This window comes from Mauremys mutica, chromosome 2, assembly GCF_020497125.1.
Source record: "Mauremys mutica isolate MM-2020 ecotype Southern chromosome 2, ASM2049712v1, whole genome shotgun sequence".
Taxonomy (NCBI): domain Eukaryota; kingdom Metazoa; phylum Chordata; order Testudines; family Geoemydidae; genus Mauremys; species Mauremys mutica.
The window spans coordinates 215,791,081-215,810,692 of record NC_059073.1 but is presented as its reverse complement, the minus strand read 5'-3'; the positions used below and the strand labels follow the sequence as shown (position 1 = coordinate 215,810,692).

The 19,612-nt window shown below is 40.7% G+C and overlaps 1 protein-coding gene across 8 annotated transcripts in view; it reads right to left on the bottom strand.

Moving 5' to 3' along the window:
• Positions 1-847: 847 nt before the first annotated feature.
• CPNE4 (copine 4) overlaps positions 848-19,612 on the bottom strand; it is a 342,555-nt gene continuing 323,790 nt past the window's right edge. For all 8 annotated transcript variants that reach the window (XM_045002785.1, XM_045002784.1, XM_045002790.1 and 5 more), the window contains 4 exons: positions 15,726-15,777; positions 11,336-11,469; positions 7,649-7,885; positions 848-1,372 (listed from right to left, as the gene is read on the bottom strand). In XM_045002785.1, the coding sequence (XP_044858720.1) occupies positions 1,241-1,372; positions 7,649-7,885; positions 11,336-11,469; positions 15,726-15,777 (555 nt within the window). In that variant the 3' untranslated portion in view covers positions 848-1,240. The remainder of the gene's footprint in view (positions 1,373-7,648; positions 7,886-11,335; positions 11,470-15,725; positions 15,778-19,612) is intronic.

Here is a 19,612-nt window from a genome sequence, read left to right as displayed (position 1 = left end):
AGAGTTAGGTCAGTACTGAGGGCTTAGGAAAAATGTCTCACCCTCAATAGCTATTTTTGGCCAAAATTTCACCATCATCCTTTAACAGGTTGTGTGTTTAGCTGCTGTGTATTTTGCAAAACCAGATGTTAGACCTCAGACACTAGAAATCATAACCTGATTTTTTGTAAATGGAGAGATTCTAAATCTAAACACAATTTGTTATTTTCCTCCCTCACCCCATTAAAAAAGTAGGTCTAATAGTCTTCTGGTATAAAACAGCTTTTTCACTGTATACAGGCAAACTCTGTACCAAGGAAGCCTTCAAGCTATTTTCTTTGTCAAAATTAGGCCATGCAACATCTGTCTCGGATAGTGCTCCACGCAAAAATTCGGTATTGTGAGTGAAATGAAAAATACAAACAAAACAACTCAAAACCAGGCCTGATTATAAATCAAAGGTGGCCAAAATGTTGCCCACATACCAGCCAGTCAAGTCGCGTGGGTCTAGATGGAACATGGCACTTAAGCACATGTAGTCCACGAGGACCATACCTCCATATTAAAGAGGAATGCAGCTATAGTCTGCTGATGTTACACTAATCCAATATGCCCTTGGGCTCTTGACAAGTTGCCAATGACGCAGAGGCTGGCTGGGCTAGTTTGGGCACCCCCGTTATAAGCTGCTGTCATTAGAACTGTCCATGCTTTGCGGCGTACTCTTTCAGAAGTGTCTTAGAATGCTTTGGTTATTCTTTCCTTGAAGTACAGTGTGCTGAGTACAGAGTTTAGAGCAGGCAACTTTGTGGCAAGAGAGAAATAAAGACAACAACTGCAAAACTGTGTTGTTTTTATTTTAAACATGCAAAATACAGTTCATGCATCTGCCATTTTGAAAAATCTTTCGTTTCGCAGCAGATAAAACCAAAGATATTTTGGCTATCCGCTCTCAAATGTTTCAAAATGCTTTACAGTGGAAAGATAATAAGAAATTTAGCAAAATTTCAACAAACCTGTATAAAAACCAGATACAGATAACTTTTTATTTCAAGGCGACATGCTGTAAAGAGTTAGTTTCCTTCTTCTCATAAAAAGTTTTCAACAATAACAACTGCTTAACAGATTCAAGCCTTTAGGCTACACATGCAAAAAAAATTATTTTAGTTAAAAATCACCAAAACGTGCTATTTTGTTGTTTGTTTTAAAGTACAGTAGTTGTAGTAGTAGCAGTTTTGAGCTCTGTAAAAGTGTGCGGGGAAGTTCATGGCGCTAGTGTCCTGGAAGACTCGTACTCTGACATACATTTTGGTTTAATCCCTTTGCCATTGTAATAGTCCACCACTTGATTTGGAACTTCAGCCAAAACGCTTTTTGCTAGTGCAGCTGGGGATGCCTGCAGGAAATGGTAGAAAACACAGTGTTAACCTGTCGCTATGCAAAAGGTGCCGACTGGTCTTATAACCAGAGGCGCTGGGAGTTCATGGTCATAAGCATGGAATAAAAGCAGACCGATAACTATCAAAGTACATGACACTATTTCAGGGCCTAATACTGCAAATGATTCTGTGTCGGCAGAGTCCTGCACCTGCACAAAGCCTCACTAAAGTCATCAAGGCTTTGCCCAGCCTGCCACCTGCTCAGTTCTGAGTGTGGGATGAGGACGTTACCCTGCAACTGCTGTACCACTGTATATTTTCGCTTGACTGCTGTCCATGAGAGTGCCAAGTCAGACCTAAAGGGATTGCCTGGTCAAAACTCTCTTGTCTGTGTTAACTATAACACTGTCAAATTGAAGAGGATTTAAAAGAATGTGAAAAGACTATAGTACTTTACTTTTCACCATCCCTGATGTTTGTTTACCCTCCTAGACAATAAAACTCAACGAGTTAGGTTCACTTTAGCTTTTAGGCTCCAATCTTGCAAAGACTTATGCAAAAGCTTAATGTTAAGCATGTGAGCAACTCCACTGCATTCAAAGTCAACCATGTGAAAGGGAAGCCTCTGTTTACGTTCTGGGGGAAGTTTTAAATTCAAATAAAAATGTTTTTATTGAAATTAAAACAAATGTGAAAAACATTTCACTGATAGGCTTCATGAAACCTTAAAACAACCCAAATGTAAATTACGGGTCTAACCTAGTGGCAATGTCTCTGCACGTGCTACATATTTTCATTCAAAGACCCTTAAATGCAGAGAGATTCTATAGCCGTGACCGTCTGCATGCGCACAGGCCACACATTGTCATTAGAGATTGCTACCCTGAGAAAAGGCTGGCATACATGATCGCAATTCCTTATTGTAAATACAGTAGGATTTTGCCAAGGACAGCTTCAAACATCCTGGCTGAGAGAGGAAATATCCAGGCCTATTGTGGGGTTGTTATTAAGTTGACAAACCAAGGCCCCGATCCTGCAATTAGAACCAGGGGACAGACCCTTGTGCCCAAACAGAGTCCCACTACCCATGCATTAAGGGGCCAACCCTGCCCTGCTTTTCAATATGCCTATTTCCAGTACTCCTCTAGTTTTGATAAGGGGCCTGATCCAACTCCCATTAATGTCATCATAAAGGCTCCCACAGACGTCAGTGGAACTGGAGTGGGCTCTAAATCAGGTACAAGCATTACTGAACTGACAGCAACAGCAATTGCAAAGCACAGGTGCCTGACTCTCTCTTCTTAAGCAAGGCGACTCTTGCAAGGTAGTATTCAAGGGCTGTAGCCCTGGGGTATTTAACTTCTTTTCTTTGGCTAATAGATTCTCCCCTCATCACTCTTTCTAGATAATATTTTAGGTTCACGATATAAGCTGCACTGTCGGAAATGAACAAATTACAACCCCTGATTTATTCTCCTCCTCTCTGTTATTGGTTCAGATGCTTATCCCAGCGCATATTTAGAATTTCATTCATACAGGAAGTAAACTATGCATTTACTTATATGTATAAACATGCCAATCCAAAGGTACAGAAAAAATGCAGTTAATTTAGATTAATTTAATAGTAACAAAGTATATAAATAATGAGGAAATCCTGGCATAAATTAGAGGAAGCAAAACTAATATCTGCATTTTAAGTTCTTGTACTTTACTGGTAAGGTAAAAAAAAAATTAAAACAGTAAAAAAAATAAAAAATAAAAGGGAAATAGCTTCACATTATGACATTTGGACTGAAATCTGCACGATACACTTCTGCATAAACAAACAGACAAGGCAAAACAAACCCTTCTGGGGACAGCACACGTACATATATTTTTTCAAGGTATAAGAAGTTACAAAGCCCTTAAGTATTAACCCTTTCGAAGGACAAATGTGGCATTTTCACAAGTGTTCAGCAATGGCCTAACTCTGCTCCCACTGAAATCAATAGAAAACACCTATTGACTTTAGTGGAAAAGCAGCAAATTTAGGCCAGGGCTGAGAATTTTGGAAAATTCACCCCAAATACGCAAGAGCTGTTACTACACTGACCGCCACTTCCGGGCTAAATTAACACAAATAGACTCATATAAAGAACAGAAAGGCAAAAGAACTAACACAACACGTGCAATGCAAACCCAAGAATCTACAGGGCTTTGCATGGCTCAGTTTTCAAAGCAGCTCTTACTGACTTCAATGTGGGGTGGGGGTGGCATTCAATACTTCTGAAAATCAGTTCAATACCAATACTCCTGCCCCACCACATCATCACCTCTTCTCTCTGTTAGTGTCAGTTTTATTTAATGAAAGCATCAACTCTGTAAATGTGAACCCACAATAAAGGGTCCATTACAGAGCCCCATTCACTTCAGTGGGGCAAGCCTGGACACAGGAGTCCATTCTAGTAGATCTCATTCCAGAACTGGGGCCCCTAGCTGGTAAGTTTGTCAGTGTATGGATCATGGGCCTGATTCTCCTTGCTTTGGCAATGTGCACCCACTTTAAGGCCAAAGTGGTGTAAAGAGGCCTTTGTGTAAATGAGAATAACACCTTATTTATGTCTTTGATCGGTAAAGCACATGCGCTCCAATGGCACTTCATCAATGATGAAAAATAAGAGTTATTCTTCATAGGAATTTAACACAGATGATAAATTAATTTTCACTATAACATTTTTCCGGCATTTAATGATATGCTTGAACAGCACTGTAGCAACAAACAACTCAAGATGAATACTTCTCAATTGATGGTTAATACACAACAATCAACTCAGCCAGCAGTGGGACAATACTTCCCTCTGATGATAATTGGTATATATTACAAATGGCTTTGATTCAGGTCTAGAGGCTCACCATGCTTAATCTTTAATTACAAAGCATAGTGCAAAACATTGCTCCTTGTAGAGGCAGGGGCTTGGCTTTCCACACTCTTCCATGATATGTGTTATTAAGTCACAGTTGTTAGGCTTTATGATTAAACACAACGGAAAATGGAAAACGATCCACAGGCTGCATCAGATTTGTGCATGGTACATCTATTGTGAGTCCATAAGGCTGAAAAATTCAGTGCTTAAAATCTCCATTGCAGAATGCCATTAGTTACACACGATTTTCATATTCTTATACATTTTGGCAATTGTTCATGGGCATCACTGTTCTGCTTTTATTAGAGAATGACACACAAATGTTTGGATGATGATAATTCTGGAGGACAGAAATTCAGTTCAGTCCAGAGAAAACATTTTTTCTCTTTATTTTCATGTTACCCCATAGCAGTCAGGCTAAATGTGGAATCTAGTCAAGATGCACAATACTTGTGGACAATTGTTTTTAACTGTAGTGACTACCTGGGTTGTTATCAAAGCCCCATGATTCTAGGATTTGCTAAGCACCACCACTATTATAATTCTTTCTACAGCATCAAAGGTGTGCATTACCCTGGAGAGACTAGTCTAAAAGCCAAGGTCCCTGCGCTGAAGAACGTACATATATAAAAATCTTATCCTCCAAGGTGCTAAGTGACAACATGCAGGAAGAACGTAGCACCTCGTAGCACTAGGCCTTCATAATGAAATGATACAGTTGGTATTAAAATGACTATGAACACTACCAAAAGACAATACTCACTTCCTACAGAAGTCCTGATCCAGCAAAGAATTTAAGCATATACTTAACTTTAAGCTTGTGAGTAATCTCAGTCACTTAAATGAGACTACTTATGTGCTGAAAGTTATGAATATGCTTAAGTGCGTTTCTGGATCAAGACCTGCCCCAAGGGATCGATTTTTATATGCTCATTTTTACTGACTCTCCTTTCCAGACTTCACCTCTTTCTCCTGTAATTATAGTGATCCAACAAGTTATTCTAATGTTAGACCCATGAGGTACATTTTCAGTTAGGCTAGTATTGTCCAAATGTAGGCACCTTCCTAATAGAAACATTATCCTGGGTACTTCCTGTAATAAGGAGATTCATCAAGAGGTGGTTATCATCACAAGCATTTATTTTACACCTATTACACTGGTATCTGTGCACCTTAAAGTGTTAAGCTGAGACACTCAAGATCTCAATAAAGAGACTGAATACCATGCTTTATAAGTTACGTGGGTTCTTCTGATATGGAGAGAATATAGTGTATATCTATAGAGAGAGAGACCAAGTTTCTCTTCTTTTAATAAGCAAAATAACTTTCCAAGATTGCTACCCTTTCAAATTTCTGAAAGTTAACCTAAAACTACTAAAGACAACAGATACTTGTAGTTTACCCACAACTGGCAATGAAGATCACAGACTCTCTCACAAGTTAGCAGCAGCACAATATATTCAGTGTCCAGAAAGAATTGCAATGGTCAGGATCAATCAAGGATGATTTCAGCTCTGTCCTAAAGTCACAATATGGCACTAAAAACAGAAAAAGAAGCTGGCTTTGCCAGTTCCTCATGGAAACATATTTTCAACTAACTAAAAGGAGGGCTAGTACCAACTCAAATAACTTACCTTTTAATGCTTTCAAAATACACTGCATCTAGAGTGAAAAGCTGCACACTGTAGAGGGGAATTTTGAATTATGAACAGGTCACGATCACACCTTGTTAAAGCTTCTATTTAATAACTGGCTTAGTAGCACTGACAAGTAATAGCTGACAAGTAATGGATACAACTACACCTTCAAGGGAAGATCATCAGCTGACGACTTCAATGGAAGTATGACAGTTTTAGACTGGCTGAGGATCTGCCCCCAGGAATCTTAGTTTACCCCATACTAAAGTTGGAGAGACGAGAGAAACCAGGTATTTCTGTGAGATTGGGGAGATTGTCGCAATGGGACCTTGTGAGTGTAGGAGGGATGTGTGTTTCTCATTAAAATGTGGCAAAATGAGATTTGGAAGAGGAGAAGATGAACTGAGAATCTCCTTCTGGTAATAAAAAAGCAGAGGGCAACAAAATGTAAGCAAGAGACACGTATTTGGAGACACAGAACAACCCATAGATGTAATAGGCCCTCAACAATCCTAAAATCAACATAACCTTTGGTGGAGATAAATCCAGAACTGTGGTTCACTAGTATATAGGATCTGCATGGAAAGGTCTATTCCACAAAGAAAAAGAAATTCAGTTAATAGGATACAGTACAGTGGAAAGAACTAGTCAGAATTAAATAATGAAAACATAGTTCCAAGGCTCCTTGCTGCTGAAAGACAGGAAGCAGATTTACTAAGGTAGGAAGGAAAAAGGGGAGAGACAGACAAAGAGAGAGAAAATAGGCCAGAGAAAGAACAGAAGAGGTAAAGAGGAGAGAGAGTTGAAGACAGATAAGAGAAAGTTGGCGCGCGCATACACACACACACACTCTCTCTCTCTCCCCCCTCTACTCTGACAAGGAAGACAATGGGATCCTGTGAAGCATCATTGTATGTGGAAGAGTTGCTTCTGTGACATGGTGCCTGAGTTTCCCTGACCCTGAAGAAAGTCAGGGCTGATGCTGAGAGTTCAGGTGCTACCACATAGGAGGTGGTGACTGGGGACGGGAGTGTGCAGGGCCAGGACATGGCTGCACTCCATTGCCATGTTCCCCCATCAGTTTTAACAGGTAAGTTAAAGCTGGTCCACTTTACCCTTTTCATAATGTATCCCCACTCCCCCGCTACCCCACATCCCCTAAGGGTGCATTCTGGGGAATAGTGGCTGGCAGTGGATTCAAGGTGCCATGCTTACACAGAGTTTGGGGAGACGGAGCGGGGGTGGGAGGAGGCAACAAGGAATCACTGGCCCTCTCCATGGATGGTCCTGCCTCTGCTGGTTTAGGGGGCTGAATTCTGACAAGGAAACAATCTGGCGTAAACCATGTGAGCTCAAATTCACAGTGATTCCATGATTCTCTATGTGGAAATGACCAATCTGGGGTATACTATTGGCCTCAGGGACAAGAGCCAAACAGAGAAGGAAGTAAAACAGAGGTTTAAAATAAATCAGGACAAATATAAATGAGAGGAGAAAAACTGAGAAATACAGAACTGAGGGCTCATATTGTAACCAAACAGGAGACACCTCAATGTCCCATTGAAATATAGTTATTCTCCCCTCTCTTTTTTTCCTTCTCTCTCATGCATCTTAGCTTTATTCCATTTCATTTTCAAAATAAAATGCTGCCATTTTGCTGGGACTGGCGCACTCGAGTTTTTGTTTCAATCTAAGCTAAGAGCAGACTCTGAAACGCAGCCTCTAGACTGAACAGACTGAAAATCCGTCTTACATGTTTGAAGTTCCTAAATGGCACAAATTGGACGATGTCTCGAAGAACAGGCTCGCCCTTGGGGGACCTCAAAATCCCGTCGTCGCCATCTAGCATCTGCATATCGCTGAAATCGGCGTTTCCAATCCCAACTATGATGACTGACATAGGCAGGTGGGAGGCATGAACGATGGCCTCCCGGGTGTCAGCCATGTCTGTGATCACGCCATCTGTCAGAATCAGCAAGATGAAATATTGCTGCGGGTTGGGAAAGGAGAGAAGAGCAGGGGAAAATGTCATTGGTTATATAAACCTTTGTCTTAAGCTTCCTCCATTTTTCTAATGCACGTTTATGGCAACCATAAACCATGGCTTTGGACAAAGTCTGTTTTTAAAAAAGAAATGTTCTCAGAGGTGGACTGCATCCCACAGGAATCAGCCTCCATTGGGGTGATCCCTAGATTATCTTCAGGTTTTTTTACCTGGGGTTTGGCTAATTTCCAGGAGGTAGGGGAAGCCAAGAGGAATATTATGTTGAGGAGAATGGTAGATTCCTGGCTTCTAGGAACATGGCAGTTGTCAGGACTTTTGCTTGGAGGCTTGACTGGTCTCGCTCCCCCTTGGCTTGTGATCCCTACATGACTCACTTTCCTCTGCTGATGGTTTCTGACTACACTCTTTTGCTGAGAACCAATGGAAGGAGAAAAGAGGCAGAGACAGATGCTGCATTCCAATATCTGAAGCTGGGGAAGAACTGTTATGGAGATCACAACAGCTCTGTTTAGGGAGTCAACATTGCTGTCAGGTAGATAGGGTGAGTGCAGCTTTCTGCCCAATGGAGGCTTGGCACTCAGGGGAGGACTAATGCATGGGGAAGGTTCCTAGTTTGTCCAGAAGTGTGACAGGGGCTCCTCCAGGACTTGGGAGTGGAGAGAGAATGAGAAACTTTTTCAAATCCACTGTCAAACCCTGAGGAGAGGTTAAGTCATTCTCAGGTTTCTAAAAGAGATTAAGCATTTTAGTGCATTTGTCAGTTCCTTTCCCTACTCTGAGTTACACTGAACTAGATGCAATGGGATTCATTTGATAAGTGAGGAAGAATGACTCTCACTTGGGCCTTTCCGGACAGCGAGGCAGCCGGGGTGCACTTTAGGAAGGAAACTGATTCTTTACAAGGCTGACTACTTTACAAGGAAACTGATTCCTGCATAGGGAGTAGTAGAACTGAGTCACGGTGCGCGTGGGAACAAAGCAGAGAAACTCCATACAGTTAAAGTTGAGCTGTAATATTATCCATATATAAAATGCACACACACACATATTCATTGCCTCTCGTGTGTGAAAACCAAAATACACAAAGATTTTTTTTTCCTGAAGAGTCATGCTGCAAAGTAAAATAAATGCGTTTTTTTTCTTTTCTATCTAAACATGGATATAATAGATCCTTGGAGCCCGGTGTGTGAAATACAGCCCACAGTGTTCTATATTTTGGTCAGCAGCCATCCTCTCAACCTGGACAGCTCAACTATGGAGCAGTGATTATAGTTACATTTTAAATGAAAATTGAATACAATATAATAATACTATTTATTACACATGCACTACTTTTCATCCAGAGCCCCTTAACAAAGGTGGTTAAGCATTAATATCCTCATTTTATAGATGAGGAAACTGAAGTACAGAGAGGTGAAGTAACTTGCTTATTGTCACACTCTAATTCAGTAAGAGAATTGAGAAGAGAGCCCAGTCTTCAGACTCTCAGTGGAATGTCCTGGGACTAGATGGACTCTGTCTGGTGGATTTAGAGTGACCAGATGTCCCCATAATATCGAGATTGTCCTGATATTATGGGCTGTCTCTTATGTATGCAACTATACCACCCTTTCCTCTTTGAAAAAAGAAGTGTCCCAATTTTTCACACGTGCTATCTGGTCACCCTAAGTGGATTCTTTTAAGAAGTGTAGCCCCCAAGGACTATACTATGCCATAATTCATTCATCTTCCTCTGCATTAAACAATTCTATTTAAAACTGTTGCGTGGAGAACACCACTGCAGCTATATACCAGACAGAAGAAGAAAACTCTGGGAAAGCCTTAGCTGTGGTGATGACAATGGTGCCATTGTACAGATCTGTTCTGGTATAATATATAGTGCAGTCCTCTTCCCCTCAGAGGCATGCAAGAATTTCTTTCATTTCTGACTCCAACATCAATGCTATTCCGGCACATTTTTCAGATCCAATTGTAGATGATGCTTCACAGCACTAACATTTTCCCTCCCTCATTTTGAGTCCTGCTGGGCAGAGGGAGAATAAGTACAGTGCATTTCAATCACATTTAAAATAAATTCTGTACTTAGGCCTTTCAGCTGAAAGAAACTGTCATGGGTCTTATCACAAATGGAGAGGTGCAGACTTTTCTTACTATTGTTAAAAGCAACAGAACACTTCATGATGGGAAAAGCAAACAAAGTTCTACAGCCATAGTTGAATATGATCCCAGGGAAACAAAGGAGCTTCCAGCATGGGCTCTGTGACATGGCCATCTTTTTTAACCCTTTGCCTCCTAAGATCAAACGTATTTAGGGCCTACCCCTATTTCTTTGCACTTTATGCTGTCATTTACATTTGTGCAAAGTGAACACAAAATGCCGCCATCCTGATTTGGTAGCATTTTGCACTGCTTTTGCACAGATACAAATAGCTGCATGAGGTGAAAGGCAGTGGAGAATCAGGCCACTTCATTCCAAAATGGCTCTTTCATTCTTACAAATCAGTAAGTTCTAAATAAAAGCTGTGCCTCCTAATCATTTGTAGCGCCCATCACTCTAGTATCTAAGCATCTAGTGCAATTGCATCAATGATCTACTGGCTATCAAGTGGTTTGGCAGAAATCACGCTGTAACATGGTGAAGACAGAATGTGAAAACAGAAAAAAATGGCAGGCAATATGAAGAAAATGCCCACACTGTATAAAAATGACAGATGATTAATAGGAATGGTGGGCAAGCAGGGATTTACCTTTGAGTGCTCGGTCAATGAATGGAGCTCTGTGTCTTTTCTGTGGGATGTTTGTCATGAAATATTGGTGTAAGCTCACAAGGATCATTGTGTCAGGGTCTGGCACAGTTGCCACGACCAACTCGCTGTGGGCCTTGAGCATAACATTTGGCCTCTCCCGTGTGATTATTTATCCATGTATAAAACAATAACAACACTGTGCACGTCTATAGCACCTCCTGTCCAAGCATCTCACACAGTTATGTGAGCTAGTCACAGAAAGGTTTTTAGACTCCTGGGTCAGATCCCAGGTTGATGTAAATGGACATAGCTCCATTGGCTTCAAGGGTAGCCATTTGACTTCCAGGGAACTAAACCAGCTTATCCCTGCTGAGGATCAGGTCCAATCTTTCCTCATATGACATCATGCCACAATTGATATTATATTGGATTGAGAAAAAAGCAGGTTTTAGAACTGAGCTTGGGAATATTTATCAGAGAAAATGTCAAGTACAGGGCCCTATGTGACCCTGATTCTATTTGTCTTATGTGAAGTCATTTATGGAGGCTGCTAAGATATAGCAGCATTGAGAAATTATTCATATATCGGTATATTAAAATGACCCAGATCATGACTGCCAAGCAAAGATCCAATATATAGCAAGACAAATAGGTCCTAGCATAGCGTGAAGTTTGCTGCCATTCTTACCGATGCCTCTTTGGTGTTAGTCTCCTCCGAGGCTGATTGAGCCACCTTCTGGATGATGGGAGCAATGTTTGTCGGCCCATAAAGCTGTAGCTTAGGAAGGCAGCTCTGATACGCTTCAACGACTCCTTGTATCCCTTAGATAAAAATGAGCAAGCAGAGAAAGTTAAGAAGGACGGTAACAAGGAGCACATATCTGGTACCATGTTTAAGTTGCAAATTAAAGACTCTTGATCAATTTTTAAATGAGTTGGTGCAATTCTAACACATGAGGAATAAACTGCCTCCGTCAATTTATTCTGTACAGTTGTGAATTTGCAAGATGGTTTCAAAGAAGCTGTGTCCAGCTGCCCTGACCTGCTGTAGCTGTTTTGTAATGTATAATTCATTACCCTGCTCTTCTCCTTACTAACAGCACTTAGTATACATTTTGCAGGGATTAGCTGTACTATGTTGGAGTTAACATGCACAATTTGCAAATGCATTAGACTCATCATCTTCAGTATAGACGCTAAGTGATCACTTGGGCACCAGGAATGTGCATACTCAAGGAATATAGACTTTAGTGATGAAAAGATGATACCCCTTTGACAGTTCTCTCTCTTTTTAGAGAAAGATTTACTTCTGCTTCATCAAAGCAGCGATCAGCAGGCTCCCTCTTTGTTAATACTTTTCTCTGGTGCTATGGAAAATATTTTTTCAGGGTTAATTTGAATAATGGTTCTCACAAGTTAAATCTCAATCTGAGTAAAAAGTGTAAAAGCTAAAAGGAAACAGAAAGGCACTTTGCTGTCTATTGCAAAATGTACTTCAGTCACCAGGTCTTGATGAAGAAGGAGCCATTTTTGGACATGGTGTCACCCTTTTTTCATCCCTGGGAAGTGGGAACTTAGGCAGATCAAGGTAAATTATATTTGCAGACACCGTGTAAAGATTGGAGCTCAGGTATTGGTATTTTCAGCTCCTTGCCCTTGAGAATAGGAATTTCCTGGTGTGTTAATGCAAAGTGCAGTAGTTTCAAAATTTAGAACTCCCAAAGCACAAGGCTAGAGGGCTAGTAAGAAAGTGAAGGACCAAATAACTTTGAAGAAGGAGGCTGAACAGTGATGTTATTTCACTAAGATCCTAAACTGATCTTGTTCCTAAGAGGAACTCTCAATGGAACTTGTGGAAAATGACACAATAAACAACCATAACAAATCAAAGGAGGCTGTAATTACATTAAACAAATACTATGGAGAATAGAACATCTTGATTTTTAGACAGTTATGTACCTACTGAGCTTATTTTCCCTGCCACTTACAGCACTACAAGTTAGAAGAATGATCTTTAATTCTGGCTGTGATTACTGGTTAGACTGTAAGCCTACTACTATGTGTTACAAACTTTTCCCCAGTAACTCCAGAGAGGTTAAATTAGATAGGACAACACATAGCAGGGCAGAAGTCCTTTGTCTCAGGGGTCCCTTTGCTTAACACCCAGTTTTAAACCCAATGAGGATCTGATCCAGATATACATATTGTCTCTTCCAATAAGGCCTGCAAACTTTATTAAGATAAAAACACAAAACAAAGTTTGTGCATATATTATATTTATTAATAAAAAGCTATTAAAATACACAAAAATAAATCCTATCCCTTGTAGTCTGGTATATTTCAAAGGGTTTCTCTGAACCAGGAAAGGGGAAGGTATACCAACTATACCTTTTTTCGCATATATCCTCAAGCAATACCCATCAGAAAATATTTACTCTCCTGTCATATTATAATAAAATGCCCCTTTTAGTCTAAAGTTTATTAGCTCTTGGATTGTTTGTCATCCTTGGACATCCCTTTGTTTTTCAGATTGCCCTGTTAACTTAGACACAACTTACTTCACAGTGTAATTCATAAAGGTTTGTAATACACTTTGAGTTCCTTGGACAAAGTATGCTATTTAAATGCAAAGAGAGTGTGTGTGGAGCTATACAAAAGGAAAGCAAAGCTAATTGCTCGGATTGCAGGCTCTACAATCTCTTTCTTTCTCAAACAATAAATAGCGTGTGAGCACGCACAAAACCAATTGACTTTAAATACCTAGAGTGTTCAAAGCTTGCTTCTCCTCTAAAAAGTGACTCGGTACAAAATGGCATCATGGGGTTCAATATTTATTGTTTGCCCCAACGATTTCCATATCAAATGTGCTCAGTTTACAAATAACGTTTTTTTTTTTTTAATGCTAGCCTGCAAACCTACTGTGCACTCAAAGAATCAAGCTGGGTTTCCTTCCATCTGATGCATGACCACCAATAATAAAGGTTCTGCAGGCCAAATGGTGCTCTCTGTTACAGCTGTGCATCCTTAAGAGTTTTCAGTGGTTTTAATGGGTTTGCATAGGTGTGACTGATTGGAACTTAGTAAGAAATTCTGCTCATGTGCAACTAAGAAAATAATCCAGTTCCTACTTCCTTAGCTGTGTTAGCTTAAAGTGCTAATAGGAGTAAAAACCAATAAACATTATTTTAGCTGATGATTTTCTGAGTAAGGAGATGTGATCTTTACTCAGTCACTATTCAGAATAGAATGACACTTTAACTTTTATCCTGATGTCAGTGTACCCTAGTGGCCAGTGACAGTTTGCTATTCACATACAAAATGGGATTTCCTTTTTTACTTCTAAGTGAATCAAAAGAATACTTTTCACTATAGGAGTCATCAATTTATTGGTCTGCACCAAAAGCATTAGGCAAGAACTAGCTGTGTTTTCTGTGATTTTTGTAAGTATAAAATAAATTATATGAGAAAAAATGGGGCCCTTCCATTCTTTATTTCACCTTTTTTTTTCCAGGAGCAGCATCTCATTACAGAATATATTGGGGTTCTGACAATTAAAATATAGGGTATTTAAGGAAGCCGAACGAGAGATCACAGAATAATTGGTTCAGGAATTAATGAAGAGTCAGTGGCAAGCAATGGGGAGTTGCAACAAATGATTAAACTGGATGGTGGTTTAATCATTTGTGGTCTCTCTCTCATTTTCATCCAACTGGAATTATTTTTAATGGTACCAAGGAGAACTGAATAATAATACCTAGCTCTTATATAGCAATTACCATTAGTAAATCTCAATGTGCTTTACAAAGGAGATAAGCATCTTTGTATTATAGATGGGGAAAATGGGACAAAGAGAAGTGAAGGGGCTTGCCCAAGGTCACCCACCAGGCTGTTGGCTAAGCAAGACTAGAACCCACATGTTCTGAACCTCAGATCAGAGTGTAAGCCACTGTGCTATACTTGATAAGCCCTTTTGAGATTTTTTGGAGGGTTTTTTGAGTGTGGTTTTAAAATTCTCTCTCAGACGTTCCCACGCTGCACCATGTCTTCCTATGCCTCTCAGTCTTAGATATCCCTGCATTCTAAATATTGATTAGATGACTGAGTCCTAAATACATGACAAAGTAAAACAAATAACAAAAAAACTAACAAAATAAAGCCAATGGTAAGTTCGAACCACAACTACAGAATGTCTCTCCTGTCCCTTTGCTTTTCACTGGCCAGGATACTGAGCTAGATGGACCATTGGTGTGACCCAGAATGGCCATTCTTATGTTCTTATGTGTTCTCATGGGATCCCTCAATACTCCTTCCTCTGCTGATAAAAAGAGAATATTCTAAATCTCTAGTGTGCTCTCTCTCTCTAATACTTTGTACAAAGTAAGCAATGAGTTACGTCACTACGTATTAGTGTAAAAGCATCAATCATTACTGCCCATCACTTATAACTACAACACATTTATCAAAATCTAATCAACAATTTTATCTTTTAACTATTGATGATTAGCAATAAGTGCTATTTTTAAATTTCAGCTGTTAGCTAGAAATCAAAGGCCCAAATTCCGCATTGTGTTGGGACTAAATTGTGCTGCATCGCTGGAGTAACTAAGAGAAAGGGGATATGATCAGGAGTGTCATATGCCATAGTGATCCACAGCTGCTGTTCAGAGCCCTTGACACCACATGCAGTTGCTGTGATTTACTGCAGTCAGATTATGTCAGGGGACTGGCCATGCACACAGATGGCCTTGGATCCAGGGAGTGCAAAGACTGCCTTTGCATCTCCCATCATCCTGAGCTGTGCAATGTTTCCCTTAACCAGAGCTGAGTATCCGGGCAAAAATAAGGAAACACTGGAAACTCAGTTTTCAAATGTGTTGAGTGATTTTGGGAGCCTCAGTTACTGGGTGTCCAACTTGACATACTTTAAAAACAATCTGATTTTCAGAGTGTAGAGGCTAAGCACTTTCTAAAAATCAGGCATCTCATGTTGGACACTACAAGTTGAAGCTCCTAAAATCACTCGCCACTTTGCATATGGCGGAAGTATAACAATCTGCTTTCCTTAATGCAAGTGTTACCTGCACATTCTGGGTTATCTTCATTAAAGTTGATTGCAAAGTCATGCGAGACCTACACATTGACAAAAAGGAAAAAAGAATCAGACTTTAGTTCAGAAAAACGATTCCAAGTTGTCTTTCAGTTTCCAAACACCCATTACACGCTTTCTGTGTTAAACCACAGGAATCTTTTAAACTTGGAGCCAACCAATTTGAAATGCAGAGTGAGTTGGAGCTCCCTGCAGAGCTGAAGAGACAAGAAAATTTGCTGGAATCAAAGAAGTAGCTGCTGACAAAAAAACAAAAAAGAGAATATAAAAAAACACTTCAGCACATGAGAACTTAAGTAAATACACTGCAGAAACGGCACTGCCAACATCTGTCACAAAAGAATGGCCTAGATTTCAGGACACATTGAGAGACATGCTCTCTCCAGTTGAAAGATGAGAGTTAAAGAAGATTATGCTACACTGTAAAATCACTATTAAAATAACTTTGGGCGTGTAGTAAACCCCTCATTAACACTGACGAGCAGTTACTCGTATGAAACCAATGGGATTACGGGGGGGTTAGGCGGAAGGAGTAACTGTGCCCCAGTGTGAATCAGAAAATCATAATCTGGCCTATTATGATGATGGAAAAAATACAAATAAATACATTGATGAAGCTGAGATAGGTTGGTGCTTAAATTTGAACCAGGGGTAGGGAAATAAAAAATAAAAATAACAAAGAACCCAAGCCTCAACCACCAAAGTTCTTCTAAACATCAATAGATTTGTAAATGCCCTACCATCCTCACAAAAATAGTTATATAATAAAATACACACCGATCACCTTCTCCTGGGTCCTTGTCTAAGAAAAAATACTGAAAATGCAAAAAGTGGGTGGTTTTCTAACTAAAAGGGAAACTTGAAATGTGGTGGCATGGAAACATATTAGACATTTAAAAAATCAGTTTCCTAGCCCCCTTCGGCTCTCTGGCACTCTCAGCATTGGACCCCGCAGTGATGATCTGTTGGGACTGATGTTCTCCTCTGAAGCACCTCTCCATTTCTGAGGCTGGTCTTTTCTTCCTGGTCTGCATCTTTCTCTGGTTCTAGACTCCATTTTTCTCCATCTGCCTCCACTATTGCAGTCCTCATCCTTTTTACTCTCTTTAACTCCACTGCCCTGTCACTTATTGCCCATATTCCTCTTCTTACTATACACATTTCAAACATCTGGACCAAATTCTGTGTCACATTGACTATCCATAAACTGTATGTGCCAACTGTAATGGTGGGATAAGTGCATGTTAAAGGAGACTAACCCTTTGAAACTGCATCTATGAGACTTATCAGTGTTGTATTGCTAGCCTAAATATGGTTCCGCACTGATGGTGTGTGGAATGGCTGGCATAAGCCATAAAGAGGGTTTGTTTTGCATAAAAGAGAGACTGGTTGCAGGGGCGGCTCTAGGTATTTTGCCCCCCCAAGCATGGCAGGCAGGCTGTCTTTGGCGGCTTGCCTGCAGGAGGTCCCTGGTCCCGCGGATTCAGTGGCACGCCTTCGGGAGGTCCGCCAAAGCCGTGGGACCAGCGGACCCTCCGCAGGCATGCTGCCGAAGGCAACCTGCCTGCCGCCCTTGCGGCGACCAGCAGAGTGCTTCCCCGTGGCTTGCCGCCCCAGGCACGCGCTTGGCGTGCTGGTTCCTGGAGCCGCCCCTGACTGGTTGACAAAGAAATATGGTAACATCAGTCACCTGCAAGGGTATAACTCTGAAAGATAGGATCAGGTAACTTTATCCTACTTAGAGATCAAAGGTTATGTGCTAGCAGTACACTGTTTGCTGTCCACAAAAAGCAACATGATGGGCTCCATCCACTTAATGGTTAAATAAATGGGCTGGGACAAGGCCAGTAACTGCTGTAACATTGAACAGAACCTGCTAACTCACGTTAGAATGGGCCCTGCATGATCTCCACCAGTGGAACTCATGTTTTTTGCTACTTTAGACATGTTTTATATTTTCAGGAGAGAGACGTCAAAAAGGTTGGGTAGGTTGTTTTGTAAATGTATGACGCTTCATCATATCTGTAATGGGGGGCAGGAGGGGTTGGGTAGAAAATATGACATCCTCACTTGTAGTCTTACTCACTATGATCATGCTTACCATTATTTAAAAGATACTAAGCAGGAGCTGAACTTGGGTAGCTACCAGTATCACAAAGGAATTAAGCCAGCGTCCATCAAGGAGTCTGTGAACTCATCCCAAGCTCAACCCGAAGTTTGGTATGCTAAAACCAGGTTTTGGTTGTCACGTTCATGGGGTATCACATGACCACTCATTCATGCAGCCCCATTTGCTTTGTAGAAGAAAAAACATTTAGTCACCACACGTTTTTCCATATCAGCAGTCATGAAACTGCAAGAGTATCAGATACACTTTGGAGGTGTTCCAGAACATTTCTGGCTGACCAAACTACATGCCTAAGGGCACTATCTGACCAGAAGACCAGCTGCTATCTGCCAGTCTCACAGCTGGCTGCAGGCCAAAGGTAATTGCAACTGCGAAGCACTGTTATGTGAGTTTTCATTCAGTAATAATTTTGCTGCCGTTCACTAGATTCACTCTTTCTCTGCCTGCTAGGTTTTCTACTAGCTAGGTCTCTGCAAAAAGATAAAAGGATCACAATAGACACATACTACTGTTTCATTTGTTCAATGCTATGGCTATTCACTGTTTCTGGGTCCTAATTTTCCTAATCCCTAATGTAGCTGAAAGTATAGCAAAATAACTGCAAATCAAATAGTTCCATGACACTGCATAGGTCTTTGTGGCTGACAGATCATCGTGATTAACATCATTCATCTGGTTCAGTGCTGCAGCACCAAGGTCCATGTGCTTATTTCAGAAATACTTATTGACTAGGTTAGGCTAATGAGGAAACCACAAATCTAGCAAATGTGCATGATAATTAGAGGAAGAATATTGTCAGCGCAACAAATATTATATTCTGCCATCCTTACTCACATTGAGTGGTGTTTTATTTCAAGAGCAGCCCCATTTTGTTCAGTGGGACTACTTGCGGAGTAAGGGATTATTCAGTGTGAGTAAGGGTGGCAGAATCTACCCTAAATAAGGGGCAGGAAATATGATGAAGACACAAGCATTTGGCACCTCTTCGAATTCTCTTAGCAATGGACCATCAGGAATAATGCACAGGTGTGAGATTGTTTTAATGTCCAAGTCCTGGTTTCTAGCAAGAAAGGCACCACCTATGGAAGGCCAGTAATGGTTGTCTCTTAGGTAGCTTTTCCCAAACTTTTGAAAATTGAGCCCCCTTCAGGAAAAGGAAACCAGTTGTCCCCACATCCAATGTATACACATCCATGTCCCCCTGTTTTCGCCTTCCTGCCTCTCCAAGGACACTTCGGGAAATGCTGCTCTCAGGATCTTCCTCTCTACAGCATCTCCAGTGATAATCCACACATCACTGATATGTGATCACTGATCACATCACTCAAATTATGGGAGTTGTTCCACCAGGTCTCTGTGATGCCAATTAAGTTATAATTTTCTTCATATACCAGGGCTTTCAGTTCATCCTGCTTGTTCCCCATACTCCTTGCATTTGTATATAGGCATCAAAGATATTTTGCAGATTGCCCTGTTGCTTTTCTTAATGCCTTTTTAATGCAGTTGTGATTTCTAGACCCTTCTCCAGAAATTAGCCCCCCTCTCCTTGTCTTCATTACTTGAGCATAGATGCGCATTGGCCCGATTTTTGTCACCATTCTCCATAGAACCTAGTTTAAAGGTCTCCTGATCAGGTGGGCCAGACAATGTCCAGAGATGCTCTTCCCAGTAGTTGATAATGGAGGCCATCCCATCACTGGAATCCGCTTTCCTGGAACATCAGTTCATTG